Here is a 21925-nt window from a genome sequence, read left to right as displayed (position 1 = left end):
AAAGGCGTTTCCTTTCAGAAGAAAGAGAAAGTCAGAGAGCTTGGAGAGAGACCATATTCACGCATCTTTTATGATCGCAGCCTCTTGTTATAATCATTCTTTATTCATTAGTTACGATTTTTAATCTCTTACTCTGTGGTTTCATGATAGGTATGCATCTGAAAGGAAAACCAGTTTACCCAGCATTGAGTTCTACCTGCAGTGTCATTCATCCCCTGGGAAACTGGCAATGTATTCTGCCCTGCTATGAATAAGGGAGTAATTAAATATAATTTAATTACTATGCATGCGCACATATACCTCTATGTGCATGTGTAAGTATATGTTTATTTGTGTACATACATGTATTTACACACACCTACATAAGTAGGCACATACAACCTCTCAGTACCCTGAGGAAGGGAGCCTTTTCCTGACTAGAGTTCTTTCACTGGCTTGTTGGTTGGGCTTGTAGAATATTTTTGGGTTCCTCCCATGTACTTTCATGAGTAAATCTGTGATGCTGAAGAAATAAAAATGCTTCTACAGTCCAAGCTGTGCGTTAATTTGGGTGTGTGAACGCAACTATTTTCAGTTAGGTTAATAATAGCCCTGCCTTTAGTAAATGCAGGCAGGCTTTTTAACTTATGGGTATTTAGGGGTAGGCTTTTTAAATGAAGCCTGAAGGGTTTCACGGAAGATATTTAGTGTAAATGCGTGATTTGCAACATGAAACCAAATGTCAATATCCCATAGATCTTTATTGCTTGAAACAATAGTTTGATAAGCTATATTAAAAAGCTAAATCTTGAAGCCAAATGGTCCAATTTTACATTTGTCTCCTCGATTAGGGAGATTACCCAATCTATCTGTATTTCTAAAAAAGGGCAAATTAAACAGACAGGCAGAACTCTTTGCATTAAAAATATTTAAATAAAGGTACAATTTAATTAAGTAACATTTTCTTTATTCACTCTAATTACTCCTAATTATGTACAGATAATTTGCTATTTATTTTTTAAAAGGCTGTTTTGTGTTTAGGGTTTATCTGTGAAATGCAAGAGCAAAACATTTGAAAACTAAAATTTAAAAATGGAATACTACTTAGCTACTAAAAACAAGGAATTCCCGAAATTTGTGGACAAATGGATTGAGCTAGAAATGATCATAATGAGTAAGTTAACCCAGAAGCAGAAAGACTCAAATGGTGTATACTCACTTATATCTGCATACTAGCCCAAGGGGCATGTCCCATGAAAGCCTTCACTTAACAGGAAACTGGGACAGAGGGGAGGACATCCTATTGAGACTCTAGATGAGAGAAGCATGGGAGAATAGCAAAGTAGAAGGATCCAGAGGGTCCTAGAAACCTACAAGAAGAACATTATGATAGGCAGATTTGGGCCCAGGGGTCCCGCTCAAACTATGGCACCAGCCAAGGACAATACAGGCTGTAAACTTCAAACCCCTACTCAGATCTAGCCAATGGACAGGACATTTTCCACAGTTGAGTGGAGAGTGGGGTATGACCTTCACACATACTCTGGTGCCTCATATTTGACCATGTCCCCTGGAGGGGGAGACCTGGTGGCACTCAGAGGAAGGATAGCAGGCTACCAAGAAGAGACTTGATACCCTATGAGCATATACAGGGGAGGAGGTCCCCTTCAGTCACAGTCATAGGGGAGGGGAGTAAGGGGAAAATGGGAGGGAGGGAAGAATGGGAGAATATAAGGGATGGGATAACCATTGAGATGTAACAAGAATAAATTAGTAAAAAAAATGTTATGTAAAACTGGGCAGAATATCTTTAAAAAGTGACCAAAGAACATCACCATGATTTCTGTTCTTCTATTTGGGGCCTGAATTATACTTTATTTAGAGTATGGGTGAACCACCCATAAGCTCCATTCTTCCATGTGCTTTTGACTGTAGTACCAAGGCCTGCTGGCTTTTATGTCCTTGCTACAAATTAGCGTTTGCTCAGAATACTGAAATTTCCCATTATTCTGATAACACGCCGCCCCCCTTTCCTCCTGGTCCTCTTCAGAATATTTAGCATTTTGAAGTGTGATTAGGGCTCTGCTGATTTAGTCATTTATAAGTTCCGACTGACCACTAGGGGTGGCATCAGCACGTCCTTAAGATGAGTGAAAGGTTAAAATCGTGCATCCATCCTAATTTGAGTATAGAGTTCCTGGAATCTCGTAAAAATGGGGGCAGGACCTGCCTTCCAGAGACGGCTATATGTTTTGGATACTGAATCAATACAAAGGTGAGATACACCCAATTTGAATTGGTAAAATATGTAAATCCCTGGCGGCTAAACTGTGAGAGATTAATGTCTGAATAGGAGTAGAAAGCGATGCCAACTGTAAAATTAAACAGGGCACGGTGATTACCCCACCCGCATAATGGGGCTTGATTTAGAGGCTCTATTTTGGGATCACAGAGAAAGCAGCAAATGCAGAAAGCTGAGCTTTGTCTCATTCGTCCAGGGCAGTGCCCTAATTTTCTTCATCATTCACTCCCCCTTATGAATGAATGACACATTTTCTTTATGGAGCTCTGTGCAGCTTTGCTTTAGAAGCAGCGGCCTTTCTAGGCTCCTCTCTGTCGACCCCACCTCCTGTGGCCTTTAGATAATGCTCTTGGGTTTGCGTGACTTGAAGCCGTGTTACCCTCTTTGCAGCTGTTTCGCTGTGCGATGAACTAGTGATACACTTTCTTGGGGTGTCCGAGTCTAGCATTCGAAAGTTGATGGATTTGAGGCGACTGAGTCTCAGATGGGGTTAGAAGGCCATGGAGGGCTGACAGAGCTGGGGATTACATTTCCGTGTTATTAATGTGGCAAAAGCCCTTGTCAGCAATTCGTTGTCATTGCTGGTACACTGTGTGGCCAAATCTTGAGGCCTGTAATCTCTCTCACCGCGGCATAGTTCTGAGGACTTCCTCTCAGACATGGGATAACATGACCTATTCTTGATCATGGCTTCCCAGGCTCTTTATACTTTTGACATTTTTCCCCCCCAGGAAGTTTTTTTTTTTTTTTTTTTTTTTTGTGACCTCCATAGATAGTGGTATGGAAAATAATCATGGAAGACAAATATTTGCTGATAAACCATAAAGAAGTTTATTTTAAAATACTTCCCTGGCAGACACATAGTTTTATTATTCATTAAAGATGAGAACGATTTCGCATAATGATTAATGATGAGATACCAAATAGCTGTATCTTGACTGACTGTGGACACTGAGGACACAGAGTAGCTGCAGCATCTTTCAGAGTTGATTAGTATTTTAATTTTCTCACCGCCAGGGATGAGAATGTTGTTTTGCACGAACACATAGTACAGAATGGCAGAAATGCATGTAAGGCCATTTTAGAAACTGTTGAAAATCCTCTCCTTAGTTTTAAAATCAAGTATCCTGGTAGTAGACAACCCAAAAATATACTGATGAACTACATGCTAAGTAAGGACTGTAGGTAGGAGAAGATAGAAAGTTGGATTTGTGCAGGCTGTCATGTTCCTACGAGAACAGAAGACATTGAATAGTACGTTACAAATACTATGACTCCTTACCTATGAGATGCTCTAGTGCGAGCCAAGGTGGTTTAGGCAGTATCTATTGGTGTCAACACAGTGTGAAGGTATGTGCAGGGCAAAGTGCGTGTTGGGTGCTTGGAACCAAGGTGCCCTGAGCTCGTGCTACACATGGGGGAATGCTGTCAGAAACACCTACGTATCATCATCCTTGATTTTGAATGAGGCTTTGATCATTGTACCTTCATGATCTTTTTACTCTGGCCATCTTTGGTGAACCTCGCATTAAGTTATGGGGTTGCAACTTGATATGGGCTTGCAAACCAGTTTATAAAGCAATGTTTGAGATTGTGAGTGGGTGCTTTATCATGGTACCTTAACTCTTCAAAAAAGTATGAGATTCACTTAAAAAAAAAGAGTATGTTTGTGTTTCTGTGATTTATAAATATAATCTCATAGCAGTTTTGTTAGGGCTACATTTTATTTTCGTGTATACACACACACACATACACATATATATACACACACACACATATATAGACAGACATATTTATATGTATGTGTTTGTGTATGTTGATTACAAAATAGTATGTACTACTGGGTTATTTACAAGGAACTGGAACTTTGGAGTTGGGACTGCAGAGTGGAGGGGGAAGTTGTCTGAAGAGCACCGTGGGGATCCCTGAGCATGAGAATGGAATCAGACTGCTTCTGAGAAAGAAACCAGGGCTGAAAGATGAGGAAGATAAGTAGAAGAGACACTCAATAGACCAGGTATCAAGTGGGGGCTTCTACCATGGTACAGAGAGACTTCAGGAGCAGCAAGAAGCCCCTGATCCAGATTGTTCTATTCTGACTCCTCACACACAATGAGCTTTTCCCCCTTCTTTTCCCCACTAAATCAGGAAAAAGAAAGTATTGATTCTTTTTTTTTTACATTTTAATTTATTATAATTTATTCAGATTACATCCCCATTGTTATCCCCTTGCTTGTCTCTTCCTGTTCTCACCCTCCCTCCTTCTTCTGCCCCATTGCCCTCCCCTACACCTCTGACAGAAGGGGACCTCTTCTCCCACCATATGACCACAGCTCTCAGGTCTCGTGATAGCCTGCTTCCTCTCCCTCTGTGTTTCGGAGGGCCTTCACCAAGAGGAAGTGATCAAATTGGGGGCACCAGAGTTCATGTCAGAGGCAGCCCCCGCTCTCTTCACAACCATGGAGAATGAGCTGATCATTGGCTAGATCTGAACAGAGGGTTTAGGTTTAGTGCATTTATTGCCCTTGGCTGGTACAACAGTTTTTGCAGGCCCCTCTAGGTCCATACCCACCAGCCTTGATGGTCTCTTTGTGGGGCTTCTGCAGCCTCTGGGTCCTTCCATCTCCCCATTCTTCCATACCACTCTCACCTGGAGTCCAGCAGGGAGTCCCAGCATCTGTCCTGATCCCCTGCTGAGTGGAGACTCTCAGAGGACATCTCTCTTGGGCTAATATCCACTTATAAGTGAGTATATACCATGCATATCTTTCTGGATCTGGATTACCTCACTCAGGATGATCTTTTCTAGTTCCATCCATTTGCCTGCAAATTTCAAGATTTCCTTATTTTTAATAGCTGAGTTGTAGTCCACTGTATAAATGTATTATACTTCCTTTATCCATTCTTCAGTAGCAGGGCATCTAGGTTGTTTCCAGTTTCTGGCTATTACGAATAAGGCTACTATGAACAGAGTTGAGCAAATGCCCTTGTTGTGTGGTAGAGCATCTTTTGAGTATATACCAAGGAGTGGTATAGCTGGATCTTGAGGTAGCACTATTCCCAATTTTCAGAGAAAGCGCCAGATTGATTTCCAAAGTGGTTGCACATTGTGTAATGTAATTCAATGTGAATGTAAGAGTGTCAGACACACCTCCACCCACGAGCTGAAGGATGCCAAGGAGCTATCTCTGCCCATCGCAGCAGCTCTGGCCTCTATGAGGTTTCAGTCGAAGACTGACCTTGAGGGATAAGAAGACCACATCACCTATCTAGCAGCAGTATGTATCTCCTAGAAGAGTGTGTTTGGCTACCCTAAATTTTCTGTAAACCAGTGAGTGCTCTTAGGCATGGCTGTGGGGTACGCAGTCAGCCTATGACATATACACTTTCCAAAACCCAGCATATAAATGTTGGTAAAGTTTCCCCTAGGAAGGGAACAGGCAAGTCTTCTTAGCAGAAATAGCTCCCAGGCTGGACATACCACTTATAATAGCAAGGTCAGAGTTAGATTTCATGGTAATTTGCCAAGAAAGATGAATCAGTGCAGACACAATAGCTCATACACAGTAGTATCTCATCAAGTATTTACATTTTTACCCCCCTTTATCTTCATCTTTCCATAGGAGGCAAAGAGGGCAAAAGGAGAAAAAATTTCTATGTAAAGAATCACTAATTTTTTTTTTTGTTTCATTTTATTATCTTAGCTTTTTAGATCTGTCCCAAAGGGGTCACCCGGACCTGTTATTTGTTATGTGATTTGGGTCTCTACAAGCCGCGAGCTTCTAAGTAGAGACTGACATCGCATTTCTCCCCCTGTTGCGCTGGTCCTGTACTCATGTGAGAGCAATGACTTAGGAGGGGTGCATGGGTGGCACGAGACAGTGAGTAACAATGTGACCTGGGCCCAGGTAGCTTAGAGCTAGGTGGTTCAAGTTGCACAATTACAGCATGCCGAAGCTGGAATTTGAACGTGGTTATTTTCTTACTCCCAATTTTGTCTTTCTTACCTTAAAATATTTAAAAAAAATTTTTTTTTTGTCTATGTGTGTGTCTATATGAGTGCAGGTGCCATGGAGACTATGGAGGCCTCGGGTCATCTAGAGTTGGGGTTACAGTTGTTTGTGAGCTATGATGTGGGTGCTAGAAGCTGAAGTTGGGTCCTCTGGAAGAGCAGCGAGCCGTGTGTGTGTGTGTGTGTGTGTGTGTGTGTGTGTGTGTGTGTGAGAATTCTCTAGTTTGGTTTTTACAATGGTGCCCTGAGGTTTCACTGGAACAGCATCCCCATCTTACACACAGGAAACTCAAGTATATGGGGCCTGTAGGCAACTTCTACTCGCCTGTGTGCAGTGCCTGAGCCTATAGCTGTGAGATTTGGTCCGGTGATAACGGCAGTAGTGCCAGGAAGACAATCCCAGAACTTCTAGGTAGTGTGACTATCTCATCCTCCTGAAAAGAGAGCTCATGGTGTGTGAGGAGTCAGAATGCGACAATGTGTACCAGGCTTCTCGGAGCTCCTGAAGTTGCTCTGTACCATGGTAGAAGCCCCCACTTGATACCTGGTCTATTGAGTGTCTCTTGTACTTATCTTCCTCATCTTTCAGCCCTGGTTTCTTTCTCAGAAGCAGTCTGATTCCATTCTCATGCTCAGGGATCCCCACGGTGCTCTTCAGACAACTTCCTCCTCCACTCTGCAGTCCCAACTCCACACTTCCGGTGGACAGAACTCATCAATAAGGAGCCGCACAGAAGCTTTTCCCACACACAGAAGCTTTTAACTTAACACAAAAGCATTCCTTCTCCACCGCCCCCCTTCTCCTCCCTTCCCTGTCCCATCTGCCTAACACTCTGGGAAATGTAAGGACAAGTGTCTTTTCCATTTAAAAATACATCAGAGCTGGTCATTTTCTTTCCTGAAAGGTGGCTGCATTCAAGTTTCAAACAGAGGCACAGAACTGGTAGGCTATCTAGATCTTCCACTGAGAAATTAACTTGTCCGGTCATGGGAGCTGGCTAGGTAAGCCAGGCTGTCAGGGAGAATGGGGCTCCCAGACCTGGGGGTAGTCCTCAGTAGAAGTGTTCTTCCTCATGAAGGAAGCCTGAGCTCAAGCCTCAGGACTCTTTCAATAGATTGACCTGGCCCCACCTGGATTATCTAGATGAGTTTCCTTTAACTCAAGCCTTCTGCCTGGTCTGCAACACATCCTCACAGCCACACCCGGGTGAATGAATGTCAGGCGCAATCACTGGGCACTGCGGTCTAAACAAGTTACTATGTAACCTGCCCACCAGCGTCCTCTTTTGAGGGCTCTTGAAATACTGGCTTTGACCTGCTATGAATTCCCAAACCTCTCCACCTTTACATGAGTAGTACGGAGCAGTTAAAGAACTGATTGGGGCAGTTTATTCTGAGATGACTATCCTTATCAGTGTATATTACTGAAAAGAATAGAGGTCCAGATAGGACAACCGGGATGAGTTGGCAAGAAGCTGCGTCTCTGAGCTTTGATTTAGAGAATATCACTTTAAATCTGCGGTTTGCATTTCCCCCTCAGTACATTACTTTCCCTACCTTCTGGAATGTTCCTCAGGTCTCTGTGGTTAGTGAGGCCACATTTTAGGCCCCTCTGATCTTTAAACAGCTTGTGGGTCTGTGGTTCTTATGTTCTTGGGAAAGACACAAGATGAACAAGACAGCTGCATGATGGTACAGAGGTGATAAGGTGTGGTGAATGGCAGGAGTAATAAAGTTAAGGGGAGGGTAGAGACATGTTAGGTCCGCATGTACACAGCTAGCGCCATAATATGCGGGCTCCAGTGCAAAATGCAAATTCAATGTCTCCTAAATCAGAGCATAGGAAAAACACACCAAGCTTTCTGCTTGCCTGACAGAGAGATAAACCTGTTTTTTTAGGATCCCAAGTGCGGGATTGGAATGGTCTTGTGAGAGATCAGGTGAGGTTAATCCACTAGAAGACCAACCACCTTGTGCAGGAGCTTGATTGTTGCCAGCTGAAAGACTCTGGGAGGAGATATATAAAGGAGCCCAGAACTGGAGGTGGGGGGGAGGGGTGGGGCTTGGAGACTTAGGATAGTTTTGGCTGTTCATTGCTGCACTTTGAGATGCTCCTAGAGAGAACTGCTCGAGGGAAGGCTTCAGGGCTCTGGCTCCTGCTGAGGTTCTGGGTTCTGTTTACTCCAGGTTCCAGCAGAAGAAATCCTACTGATTATGCCAGGAGAATCATTCCTCGGAACTGATATCCTTACAGTTTTGTTATTCATTAATTCTCTTTTCCTATTGTTTTGGTTAGTTGGGTTATAAGGGATGTATGCTTGGTTAATAAGCTGTAATAAAATATATTGGTTAAGAAAATTGAGCCTACACTTGCCTCTTGAATCTCTTTCTGGGAATGCCCATATTGTTTCTTATCATTATTTACTATTTAATGCTGTTTCAAGGAAAGGGAAAAAAAAAGCACCAAACCCCAAAACATCATCATCAACAACAACAACTAAACACACACACACACACACACACACACACACACACACACACACACACACACACACACACACACCCCAAACCAACCCCCCCACCCCCGAAAGCTTTAGATGACTGACTTGGGCTTTGGTGGTGCAATGCCCATCTTCAGTACCAAGATAGGGTGAGAGTAACAGCCTTGAGGTCGGCACTTTATAATTGAGCCTATGATTTCCTTCTGTTCAAAGAATGGAAGTGCTGCATGATGCTGCGCTGCCCATTTGAATTTGATGTCTAGAGATGTGCTCATTATGCTTCACCTTGGGCCAGGTGATGAGCAGGGAAGGACTGCAGGGGGCAGTAGCTGTGGTTGCCTCACCCCTTCCTTCCTTTCTGTGCTGTTACTTCACTGTAGGTTGTTTCCTGATGCAACAAAGGAATTCTAGGGAAAGCATAGGAGAGGATTCCTGGATCACTTGTGTTTCTAGGACACAGCTGACTTTGCATGTGAAGAAAATTCTGCCTCCTAAGGGTGGCCTCTTGGGTTGTCTGTGTTCCTGCTTCATCAGTCATAGGCTTGACTTCTTATCTTATACTCACCTTGACTCTTGAGGCATTCTACGTATCTGGTCCCATCCACTTCTTAGTCATGGTCCATTACTGATACAAGTGGGAAGCAAGGACTGAGGAAGTCCATGTTGGGGCTGTCCTTTGAGTGACTGTGCTCTACTGTGCCATGCAATGATACTTGGAAGGCACAAATCCAAACATAAAGTTATTAAGAAATTTGAAACAAGAATACTAAACCAAGCAAGAAGTCCTGTGAGGGTATGGCTCTCTTGACCATGGTGTGCTGTGAGATTGCACAGGTTGCACGCCTATGAAGTTAAGGCAGGTGTGTGTGTGTGTGTGTGTGTGTGTGTGTGTGTGTGTGTGTGCACATACTCAGATAGTACTGATGGTAGGGTTATGAGGCAAAGGCCTTTATGAAAGCGAGAAAGCTAGCTTCCCAGATACCTTAGGTGGAAGTAGCATATTCAGAGGTTCCAGGACACATGTGTCTTTGGTGTATTCTCACACCCTAAGGAGGCCACTGTGGCTTATCCATAATTGAAAGGATGAGGTTGAGAGATGAAGAGTAGTCTCTGAATTATGAATAGCTTCAATGCCTAACGTAAGAGCCTCAATTTTTTCTGTGAAGAGATGAGACTACTCGGGAGAGTGTCCGTAAAAGCATAGCCTACCATTACCATAGCTGGAGCTTAAAAGAATCCTTTTGGCCTTTGTGGGGTGGTCATTTATATAGAAAGAATGTTGGAAGTGAACGAAACAGTTTAGATGCTGTTGCAGTAGTCTAAATGAAGATAAAATGCAGGATTAGGTGGCATAACATCCTGGTTAGTTTCTGTTATCAACTTGACAGGGTCTAAAGTTACTTGGAAAGAGGAAACCCCCAACTGAAGGATGACCTCAACCATAGCCTGTGGCCATGGCTATGGGAAATAGTCATGATTAGTGACTGCTGTGGAAGGGCCTGCCTACATTGGGTGGCACCATCCCCTAGTAGCTGAGCCTGAAACAAGCCAGTGAATGAGCCAGTAAGCCACATTCCTCCACGCTTTCTACCTCCAAATTCCTGTCTTGAGTTCCCGTCCTGATTGTTTCTCAGTGACAGACTGTGACCTGGATGAGTGAGCCAAAGTACACCTTTTCCTCCAAGTTGCTTTTGGTCAGAGCATTTTTTTTTTTTTAAATCACAGCAACAGAAAGGGAACCAAACACACAGACAGCAGTGGTTAAGCAGAACCACATTTGGAATGGCTTTTTAAAACTCATGCATCAGGCTGCCTATTGCAAAGGCCATGTCCCTGGCATTCTGGCTGGAGGAGACAATGGAGAAGACTAGCCCACTGAGTAGAAAGTTTCCCAAGGTCCCACAGCCCGGTCCAGAGAGAGCTGGCCAGAGCAAGACACAAAGTCTCCTAGGATTTCCTCTATTGAGCCTCTCTATTGTTCTTCCTCCATCACTCTTCCTAGTGATGCTGAGTCTACACAGATTGTATCTCTCAGATTCTATATACACGGCTGGCACCTTGGAAATGCTTCTCTGATGATAAAGTCCCAGGTAAAATGATACCACCATGAACTTGTGTCTTCATGACTCCGCTGCGGACTGGCTGTTCCCCACTGCTTCATTTTAGTCCAATCTTCATAGGATTTTGCCCTCTCTGTTGAATAATATGAATGGCCTCGCTTTACTACAACAGAATTATAAAGACAAAGCATGTGCTACTAAGTTTGATGTGCAGTTGAATCAAGGTACACACCCAAGTGACTTAATCCTCTTGGTTTATTTCTGTTTCTAGCACTTCCAGACCATGCTGAAGTCTAAATTGAATGTCCTAACACTCAAAAAGGAACCTATACCAGCAGTCATCTTCCATGAGCCGGAAGCCATTGAACTGTGCACCACAACACCACTGATGAAGGCGAGGACTCATAGTGGCTGCAAGGTACAGGGCACAAGGCCAACTGGGGTTCTCTGGGTGGGCCAGACACAACCACACGTGACACGAGAGTCTTGTTCCTCCACGGTGTTCATGTTCTAAGAATACAAGTATCACAGTGACTAGCAGGCTTATTGAATGCTATTATTTTGAACTTACTTCCTGATTTTTTTTCTCTTTCTCAATAATAAAAGATTTTTCACCATTTGGGAGATATACATCACCAACGTAAGTTTTAGTATGCGTGAATATAATAGTATTCTTCTTGTTCTTTTGGTAGCTGGATGGAACTTTGAGCTTCATAAGGGAAATTTTATTTTTTAAGATTTATTTTTTCATGTGCATACGTGTGTGCATGCATGTAAGAGTGTGTGCATGTATGCGTGCATGTGTGCATGCATGCATGTGTGTGTGTGTGTGTGTGTGTGCGCGCGCGCAGATGCTTATGGAGACTGGGAGACAGCACTGATAAATTCCTTGAATCTCAGGTTTCATGCAGTTATGAACCACTGGATATGGATGCTGGGATCCAAACCCCAGTCTTCTGCAAGAGCAGCAAGTCTCCTGTCTGGAGGGGGGTTTATCTTTCATGGTAGTTCCCTCTTTTGTATTTGCAATCGGGACAAAACATATCTTAAAGAAGGAAGATACCCAACCCCAAACCAAAGCAAAACAAAATACTTCTCCAATACTTCGACCTTCCAAATTCTGTTGGGAGTTATTTTGCATTTTTCCTCAAAATCTATACTAATCTTCATGCCTCAGAATCTGTAAAACACAAAAGCATATTTTTTCCCACTCATGCAAACTATAATGCTGACATAGAAACAAAACTAGAGACAACATGTTCAATTTTGGTAAATTTTTGGATCTTTTTCTCTCTCTCTTTTTTTTTTTTTTTTTTTTTTTTTGGTTGAATGAGTGGAATACAGAAATAACTTTAGAGATAACAAAAATGTGTTTTATGCATATTTACCACAACGAGCTTGTTTAGAGTGGAGAAAACATAATAAGGGAAAAGGAAATGCATATTTGCTTAGGATCTTAAAACAAAACAAAACAAATGAACTCTTTGATCCACCTTCCTCTCTATTTCTTGTTGTTGGAGGAGCAGTCCTGCATAGCTGTGGTCAGGTTGGGACCTGCAGCAATCCTGGGTGACAGTAGCCTGCACAAACCCCCACACACATGTCCATTCATTCCACACATAGTTACTGCATGCCCTGTGTTGCCAGGCTCTAGGGTAGAATGTGGACAAGACCCACAGCATCTTTATGGAATTTTAACTGCTAGTTGTGAGTCACAGAAGGAGAAAACATATGCACACAGCCATTAGCTGCTGAGAGACAGTGTGTAAAGGCCTTCTGGAAGTGCCTTCAGGTAGAAAGAAGAAGAGATGATGGGCCTCCGAAGTGAATGTGGGCTGGCTGTCACTTGGAAGGAAAAGAAATGGGCCAGTGTGCTTGGAAGGCTGAGGAAGGTTTGAGGGGTGGGGTCAGGCTAACAGAGTCTGATGATCATGCCAGAGAGTTTAGATTTCCTTCTAATTATAATGAGAATTTAAGCAAGTAAGTTGAGACTCCGCTTTTAAAAGGGAGTAGTGTACGAGTGGGAGAGAATTATGAAACGGCCTTGGGTCCACCATGTGAGAACAGTTGACCTGATGGGGAGGATATGTGAAATGGCCTTGCGTCCACCTCATGGAACTCTAATGGGGAAGAGCCAAGGAAGGAGCTAGGAAAGGATTGATGACGATTGGAAAGTGACTGGAAGTCATGTACATCTTTTAGAAGACGTGTTCATGTCATGTTGAATTGTGGCTCCTATTGGAGAAGATGTTGTCGTGAAGCAAGATTAAGTACATAGGGGAAATGTAGGGAGGGCTTAGCTTGATGAAGTACACGGAGTATGCTTATAATGAAAGGGGGCCTTTAAAAAGAGTTACAGATGAGAAGTAGTGACGTGGTGGCGCACGCCTTTAACCCCAGCACTCTGGAGGCAGAGACAGGCGGATCTCTGAGAGTTTGATGGCAGCCTGGTCTACAGAGTGAGGTCTAGGACAGCCAGAGCTGTATAGGGAGACCCTGTTTCAAAAACAAAAGAAAAGTCTTAACAGCCTCATCTACACAGCAAGTGTGTGTGTGTGTGTGTGTGTGTGTGTGTGTGTGTGTGTGAGAGAGAGAGAGAGAGAGAGAGAGAGACAGAGAGACGAGAGAGAGAGAGAGAGAGAGAGACAGAAGGGACAGGGACAGGGACAGAGACAGACAGACAGACAGACAGACAGATGATAGGTGTGATAGGAGAGATGGGGAAAGAGAGAGAGAGAGAGAGAGAGAGAGAGAGAGAGAGAGAAATGGAGGGAGGGAGGGAGGTAAGGGAAGAGGGAGTACTTTCTAGGAAAACAAGGGCATAAAGTTGTGAAAACCATTTTTTTTCTGGAATGTGTATTTAGTTCATATTAATCTTTTTTTTCCATGTATCAGTACTGCCATTAAGTTGCACTCATTTTTTTTTTCTAAGTGGATATTGGGGAGCTGGAGAGCTAGGGCACTGGCTCCGTGGTTTAAGAGAACTTACTGTTCTTGCAAAGAGCAGAGTTGGGTTTCCAGCAACCATGTCAGGGTCAGGTGGCCCACGACCACCTGTAACTTTAGCTCTAGGACAGAGGTTGTCAACCCCTGTGTCAGAGGTCAAACAACTCTTTTTTTCTGCGTTGAATATCAGGTATCCTGCATAGCGCATATTTACATTACAATTCATACCAGTAGCACAATTACAGTTATGAAGTAGCAATGGAAATGCTTTTATGGTTGGGGGTCACCACAATATGACGAACTGTAGTAATGGGTCACAGCATTAGGGAGGCTGAGGAGCACTGCTCTAGGGGATCTGACGCCCTCTTCTGGCATCCACAGGCACCTTCACTCACACATGCAATGCCCACACACACATACACATAACAGATTTTATTATTTAAAAAGAAATTGGGAAGAAGAGGATTGCAGGTGTCAGTACTTGTGGCCAGATGGACAAAGGGAAGTCATCTGTGAGTTCAGCTGAGTCCAGGGAGGAGTTTCTGTAACTATGGTGAAAACCAGCCCATTAGACTGTCAGAGAACCATATGAGCTCTGCATCCTTAGAAATGGTGGAGATTCTGGGATGGAGAATGGCACCCCTGGAGTCAGAGATTAGGGCCAACAGCTCTTTGGGTCTCTGAGCATTTTCATGTTCTCTGCTCCTTCTATTTAAGTAAGAACCGACTTAATACCCCTAATATCTTATCGACTTAACACCCCTACATTTTAACTGTAACTATTCTGGAAATTTCTTCTTCTTCTTCTTCTTCTTCTTCTTCTTCTTCTTCTTCTTCTTCTTCTTCTTCTTCTTCTTCTTCTTCTTCTTCTTCTTTTCTCAAGGAGACAATACCATGCTTGTTTTCAAAGTTGTATTCCTTTGTTTATTTTTTTAAAGGTTAGATCTTGGAAAGTCTGACATTTCTGTTTAAAAATCCCCAAACCTCCCCCTGTTCCCCCACCCCACCCCCACCCCAAATCATCATCAGGAACAAAGTCTAGTGTTTCCTCTCTGCTCCTTGCCAGTGAGCAGCTCAGCCCACAAGATGCCAGCTGCAGAAGGCTTCTCTCCGACTCACGAGTCCCCAGGAAAAATGAGCACAATACAGCTCTGGCCCAGCTGCAGGGCCAGGGCCTGGGACCCTCCATCTTTACACAGAAATTCTTCTTCTTCTTCTTCTTCTTCTTCTTCTTCTTCTTCTTCTTCTTCTTCTTCTTCTTCTTCTTCTTTTCCTTCTTTCCTTCCTTCCTTCCTAATAGCTCCAAAGCTGTACTTGCATAACTTTTACTTTGGGAAGAGAGAGGGGCAGGATGATTCAAAGGGGGTTGGGGGAGTAGAGAACAGGTTAAGGTTAGTCTCACTGAGCCCCCGCTCAGCTCAGTTCAGATATCTTGCTTCCCTCTGATCTGTGTTCTCAGTGGGTCCTGGAGGGATTGCCTTGCCAGGCTATTCATGTTTCGGGCAGCTGGGTCTTTGTGCATTCCCCTCTATAGCCGCTGCTTTCTTTTCCTTTGCTGTAGTTCTTTTTTTTTTTTTTTTAACCTGATAACCCATTGCACCCCCTTAAGACTCTCACTGGAGGTGCTTTGAGCATCATAGGCCATATGTGATTTTTGCAGTAGTGGTGACAGCTTGTTGTACCCGTCTCTTGTTCGATGGGATTTTGGGTAGCTTCACCTTCTTAGCAAACATTTATTGGGTCAGCACATACTGAAAGCTCGCTGTATATGGAAGTCATGGAGGAAGGCCTCATTGGAAATGTGGTGTACAAATAAGCAGAGGGAGGATATTATAAGGGATGAGATAACAATTGAGATATAATATGAATAAATTAATAAAATATATTTAAAAAAAAGATTTTCCTCACTAAAGGCTCATTATGACAATCTGAATCTTTAGTGTAGCAGTTACATCAGTATTTAAAAAACGAACAAACAAACAAACAAGCAGAGGGAGTAAGAGGAGTGCCCAAGTAAATTAACCTCAAGTATTTTTCTTCAGTTTAATTTTTTTTTAATAAAAGGTCTTCTTGGTCCTCTCAGTAGGGTCACAATTAATTATTTTAAAAATTAATTCAGAATGTGTGTGCATATAAGTGTGCAATGGTTAGCATGTAGAAATCAGGGGACAACTGACCCACCACATGCATCCTCGAGATCAAACCCAGGTGTCACTAACCCAATCACAGGGACTTCTTAAAAACGTGTGTGTGTGTGTGTGTGTGTGTGTGTGTGTGTGTGTGTGTGTGTGTGTGTGTGTGTGTGTGTATCAGAATCCCTGAGTTCTTCCAGGAACTTCTATACAAGCACTAAACCTTGGCGACTGAGAGCAGGATGCAGCACTCTTAAAATCTACGGCAAATTTTACCTGAAGGTGGGCTGCTTGGTGCTTGAGAACTTCACCCAAAAGGAGGAATGTGATATGGGTATTATAAATGTAATGAACCCAAAAGCTCACTGACTGGCATGTTATGGTCTATATGGGATTTGACAAAGCAGGTCAAGATACCTAAGGAGAACAGGCTCTGGAGCCATTGCACAGACCTGTGCTCCAGGCCTCTGTGTGTCTTATCCTCCAGGGGGCACTGTCCTACTTTGTACAGACTCATTTCCCTGTCTACTCTACTCCCCCACAGTTCTGAAGACCGGAATAAAATAGAGACTATGTTGTTATGATAGTGCCAATGATGAGTAGTGGTAAAAATACTAATACAGGAATTGTGATCATGAATGGCAGGTGTCCATTAGCATATTCCCTGTGTTTACTATGTCTATATACCTTTCTTGGTATAGAACGAGTTGAGTTCATCCTCCTGACAACTCAGAGGGTTAAGGACCATGTGCACTCCCATGTCACAGAGAAGCTAGTTGAAGCAAGAAGGCATTCCTTATCCTGTCTATGGCAGCCAGTGAATAACTGACAGATCCAGGCTTGTCCCAGTCTATGTAGTAACAGATTCTGTGTCTTCTTCATAACCAGGCTCCTGGTCACCTGCCTCCATAGGTCTTTTTTGAAACGCATTAACCAGTTGTACCATCAAATTTGAAGTCACTTCTTTTACACATACCTACGTTTCTGTACTGCTCAGGAGTCAGAGCCAGGGTAGGTGTCTATTATAGACACTTTTCTCAATTTTCTACTTTTACTGAATTGCAATTTTAATTATAGAATTTTACTGCATATTGCGTGCAATGATCAAATAATGGTATTTAACATTTTCATCCACATAAATGTAAAATGTTATTAACATAAGATTTACTTGAAAGTATATAATACTGTATAGATTTCAATGATTGTTTATGATATGTATTGGTCAAATCATGTTAATTAATGCTTTCAGTTTTTTGGCATTACTGTGTATTTAGAGCCTTTTAAGTGCTCTTTAATATTTAGCTATTTAATAGGTCAGTGTGAACTGTAGCCATTCCACTGTTCTCTGAACACCAGAGGCTATTTCTTCTAACTGTGTGGGTAACTGCTTTTCAACCTTCCACTCTCTCATCTCACCCCTCCCCCTCCCAGGCTCTGGAAATCACCACTGTATGCTGCCACAGAGTCATTGTGCTTCAGTCAGCAATCATATGTATTAGCATCCATCCCTGTGATAAGCATTTAATATCAACAATCTGTCAAGAGAAAAGAATGATTTTGGCTCATGGTTTCAGACCACAAATTGCTTGGTCCTGTTGCTTTGGGATCATGGCAAATCTGAACATTATGATAGGAAAAGCATGGTAAAATGAGAGGTGAGGAAGGGGAAGGAAAAGGAAGAAGGGAAGAGATGGGGTCAGATTTCTAGCACTCCCCAGCATGTGTACCCACGTCTTCCTAAGCCCTCCTACTATGGCTCATCTATTAAATTTTCACCACTGATAATGTCCTCAGTGGAGGACCACACCTTAACACACGAGCACTAGATGCCATTTAAAATCTTAACGGCAGCTCTGGGACGGTACCTTAGTTGGTAAAGTACATGCTGAACAAGTATAGACCTGCATTTGGGTGCTCAAAACACATGTAAAAGACTGGCCATGGTTGCACTTGCCTGTAAGCCCAGCACCAAAGGGTCAAAGGGCAGCAGCAGAAAAGAGATGGATCCATGAAGCCCATCGATCACCTAACCTGCCTGATACACTGTTCTTCAGCTCTAGTGAGAGACTCTGTCTCAAAACACAAGGATGACGAGCAACTGAAGAAAGACACTCCATATTGACCTCTGGCCTCCATATCTATGTGTACACAGGTGTGCCTGTGCAAACGCATGTGTGTACATACACAATAAGCAGTAAATCCACCAGACAGTAGTCACACACACACACACACACACACACACACACACACACACACACACACACACATACACACACACACACACAGAGAGAGAGAGAGAGAGAGAGAGAGAGAGAGAGAGAGAGAGAGAGAGAGAGAGAGAGAGAGAGAGAGAAAGCTAAACCATAACAATAAACAGCTTATGTTTTGTCTTTGTGATTCTGACTTATTTTACTTAATATAACATCTCCCAGATCCACATATTTTGCTTCAAAGAATAGTACTTCATTGTTTTATGGGTTGGAAACTGTTCCAATTTCTGTATCTGCCATGATTTATTTACCAGTTTATCCACTGTTGAACATTTATCTCTGAGTTTAGTTGTTATTGGGACTACTGCAGCAACAATGAATATGCAGATCTCTTGTAAGATGTTGATGTCATTTCCTTTGCATCCAAAATCTAGAAGTAGAACTGCTGTGTCACTTGGCTTCTCCATACGGTTCTCTGTAATGGCTTTAGTTTCACATTTCTGCTCATGATGTAGAGTTGTCTTTTCTCCTTACCAACATCTTTTGTTTTTAGATCAAAACCGTTCTAGCTGAGGTTAGGGTTTATTTCATTGCAGTTTGGGCTTACATTTCTCAGTTGCTATTATAGTTGGCCATACTTTATGGATGTGTTCACCATGTCACTCTTCCATGGAGAAGTATTCATTTATACCTCTCCATTTAAAAATTAGGTTATTTGGGCTTTCTTTGTTAATTGAACTTTCAAGTTCCTTGTGTTTACATTCTGCATATCAACCTTTTGCAAGATAAACATTTTAAAACATTGTCTCCTATTCTGTAGGTTGTCTTCCCTACTCTTTGATTTCTGTGCTATGCTATGTAAGAGCCCAAAGACAGGAAGAAAAGCAAATAGGAAGAGTGTGTTATTTGATGGCCATGCTTACCTAAGAGCGCAAAGCTCAGAAGCTTATTTATTTGGTCTAGAATTTTACCTTTTCTTACAAAAAATAAGAAAGCAAGATGGCAGTGTGCTAAGTGTCATCTGGCTTTACTCAAAGCACACCAAATAGTTCAGCTTCTTAAATTCAATTTTCTGAGGGGGAAAAAAGATGGTTTATGGTAAAAAGCAATATACCTTAATACAAGGTATACTATATTAACATGAAATATAATATATGTAATATATATATTTTACTAGGGAGACTCATGTACACATGCTTGCACACATACACACATGCATACACAAGCTGGGCATGCCCAATGAGTTCCTATATAGCCTTGTGGACGCTTTTAAAAGCCTATCCATAAAGCTCCTCTGCCATTTCATGCCCCTCACAAGTTTGAACTAAAATATTAGCAGTATGATGGCGGAGGATCATAACATATCCTACATCACATGTGTTTTATTTAAAGCATTTTATAAAGATCACTGTTGGTGGTCATTTCAGAGTATAAGGATTTCTATAAATAGAAGAGGAAGAAGAAGAAGAAGAAGAAGAAGAAGAAGAAGAAGAAGAAGAAGAAGAAGAAGAAGAAGAAGAGGCATGATCCTACAGAGCATCTCAATGGAAGAAGTGAAGGTCAAAGTTCAGGAAGGTGGACAGGCAGTTAGTGTAATAGAAGCCCTGTTTGGAACTGGAGTTTGTCTGTCTTGAATCTGGATTTACCCAGTCTTCTCCCCACACCTTCATAATGCAGCTGAAGGTCATGAGGGATGATTGGTCTGCTGGTCTGTGCTCCCTGCCTTTAGCACTGGTGGCATATGAGGAAACAGGTGACATTTCCCCCACTCTCTTTCCTTCCTGCTTCCCTACTTTCCATACAAGGAGTGAACCTGTCTTCTCTCAGAAGCTTGAGGAATGTCCAACATCCTGTATCCCTTCATCTTTCATGGAGAGCCAAGTCAACACATCACCTAAGCCTGTTGTCTCAACTGAAATCCCGACAAGCCCGAATCCCCCTTCCCTGGAGGGCACTGACGTGACACTGGAGAAAGCCCCACCTAAGAACTCTGCTGTCCTCTTCTCGCTTTAAGGCCAGAAACCATGAAGCAACTGGTTTTCAACAAAGAGCTAATGATTCATGAGTCATTCTCCTTGAGATTCTTTGAGTCCAGGTAAAGCAGCAATACTCCCTCAGCATTCAGGAAGACTGTGTGTCATAGGTAGGGTTCTATTGCTGTGATAAGACACCATGGCTAAAGGCAACTTGAGAAGGAAAGGGTGTATTTTACCTTACACTTCCAAGTAACAGTCCATCACTGAGGGCAGGAACCTGAAGGCAGGAGCTGAAACAAGAGTCCATGGAGGGGTGTTGCTGTATTGGCTTCCTCAGCCTGCTTTCTTATACCATTCAGGACCACCCACCCAGGGCTGTCACTGCCTGCAGTGAGCTAGACCCTCCCACATCAATCACTGATTAAGAAAACTCCCTACAGACTTGCCTACAATCGTCCTTTCTGAAGACATTTTCTTAATTGTGATTCTCTCTTCTAAAGTGATTCTAGTGTGCATCAACTTGATATAAAATTAACTAGTACAGTTTATAGTTTCATGGAGGATTGAACAGAGACATTTCTGAGCTGAAGGTTTTGGTGGCCTTTCCCAAACCCTACCATGTAGCAGTTATGTAAAATGGCCCAGTTCAAGATGTGAAATTCAGCAATTGAACTTGTGTTAAAGGCTCCTGACTTGGACGTCAACATACTTGAAATCAGCACCACATGTATCGGCTTCCTACACTTGAGTTTTTGTGTTTATGTGACTGAGTATGTATTTAATTAGAAGTATAGTCATGCTCTGGCACTTCTTTCTCATTTCAAACAAAAGCTCATTTTATTTTATTCTCTTTTACCCATTAACACTCATTCATTACATGAATCCAATGATTTCTATTATGTAGATTTTCCTTTTTAAAAAATAAGCCTCTTATTGAATATCAAGACAGAATTCAAGTAAAATGAAGAATGCCGTATTAGTCACTTTTGTGTTACTGTAGTCAAATTCCTGACATAGGCAACTTAAGAAAAGAAGAGGTTTATTTTGTTCATGGTTGCATAGGGTTGTGTCTATGGCTGCTTGGCCCCATCCAAGTGGACAGAACTCTTGGTAGCAGACACCTGTGTTGGGACACTCACATCATTGGGTGCAGGAAGTGGAAAGAAGGGGTAAAAGAAGAGCCAATGCAACACATGAGATGTGCTTCCAGTGACCTACTTCCTCCGTCTTAGATCCACATCCTGTCGTCAGTCCCTGAATACTATTGTCATACTGTGAGTTCATCAGGGGATTGATCCATCCAGTCCATCAGAATGCTTGTGATCTAAAAGCTTCTGGAAACACCACCATAGACACATCCAGACACATGCAGTACTCAACTCCTAGACATGACTCAATCTGATCATGGTAACAGTGGCTAGGAACTGTCACAAGCAGGATGCATAGGGCAGACTTAGGCCCCTCCTCCTCCTTATGGGTCGCATTCCTCTAAATCAGAGAGAACCACACCAACCCATGTCTCCTTTCTTCTTTCTCAGATTCCCTTGTAAGCAATCTAAACACCCCTACTTCTTGCCTCCTTAAATTTAAGAAGAAGAAGAAAAAAAGTTGACAGTAGCTAAAAAGCTGTTGTTTAAGAGATAAGCTTTAATTTTCAAAATTAATTATCAATGTCAGGGGCCAAATGGAGGTCAGAGGACAATTGGGTAAAGTAGCCTTTTCTCTTTCCACTTTTATATGGTTTGGGAAATTGAACTCAGCTCCCTAAGCCTGTACTGTACGAGCCTTACTGGGCCATATAGGGACC

General features: G+C 42.6%; 1 protein-coding gene across 2 annotated transcripts in view; it reads left to right on the top strand.

Annotated features, from left to right (window-relative positions):
- Window positions 1-21925, top strand: part of Pid1 (phosphotyrosine interaction domain containing 1) — a 132375-nt gene that overhangs the window by 12756 nt on the left and 97694 nt on the right. The window contains exons 1-2 of one of the 2 annotated variants that reach the window (XM_051154202.1): window positions 10197-10357; window positions 11126-11272. In XM_051154202.1, the coding sequence (XP_051010159.1) occupies window positions 11138-11272 (135 nt within the window). In that variant the 5' untranslated portion in view covers window positions 10197-10357; window positions 11126-11137. Of the gene's footprint in view, window positions 1-10196; window positions 10358-11125; window positions 11273-21925 lie in introns of those variants that run through there. The other variant, XM_051154203.1, reaches the window with a different exon arrangement.

The sequence above is a fragment of the Acomys russatus genome, chromosome 12, assembly GCF_903995435.1.
Source record: "Acomys russatus chromosome 12, mAcoRus1.1, whole genome shotgun sequence".
NCBI classification, from domain to species: Eukaryota; Metazoa; Chordata; class Mammalia; order Rodentia; family Muridae; genus Acomys; species Acomys russatus.
Note: the sequence above shows the minus strand (reverse complement) of the source record. Positions and strands in the feature narration are given on the sequence as shown.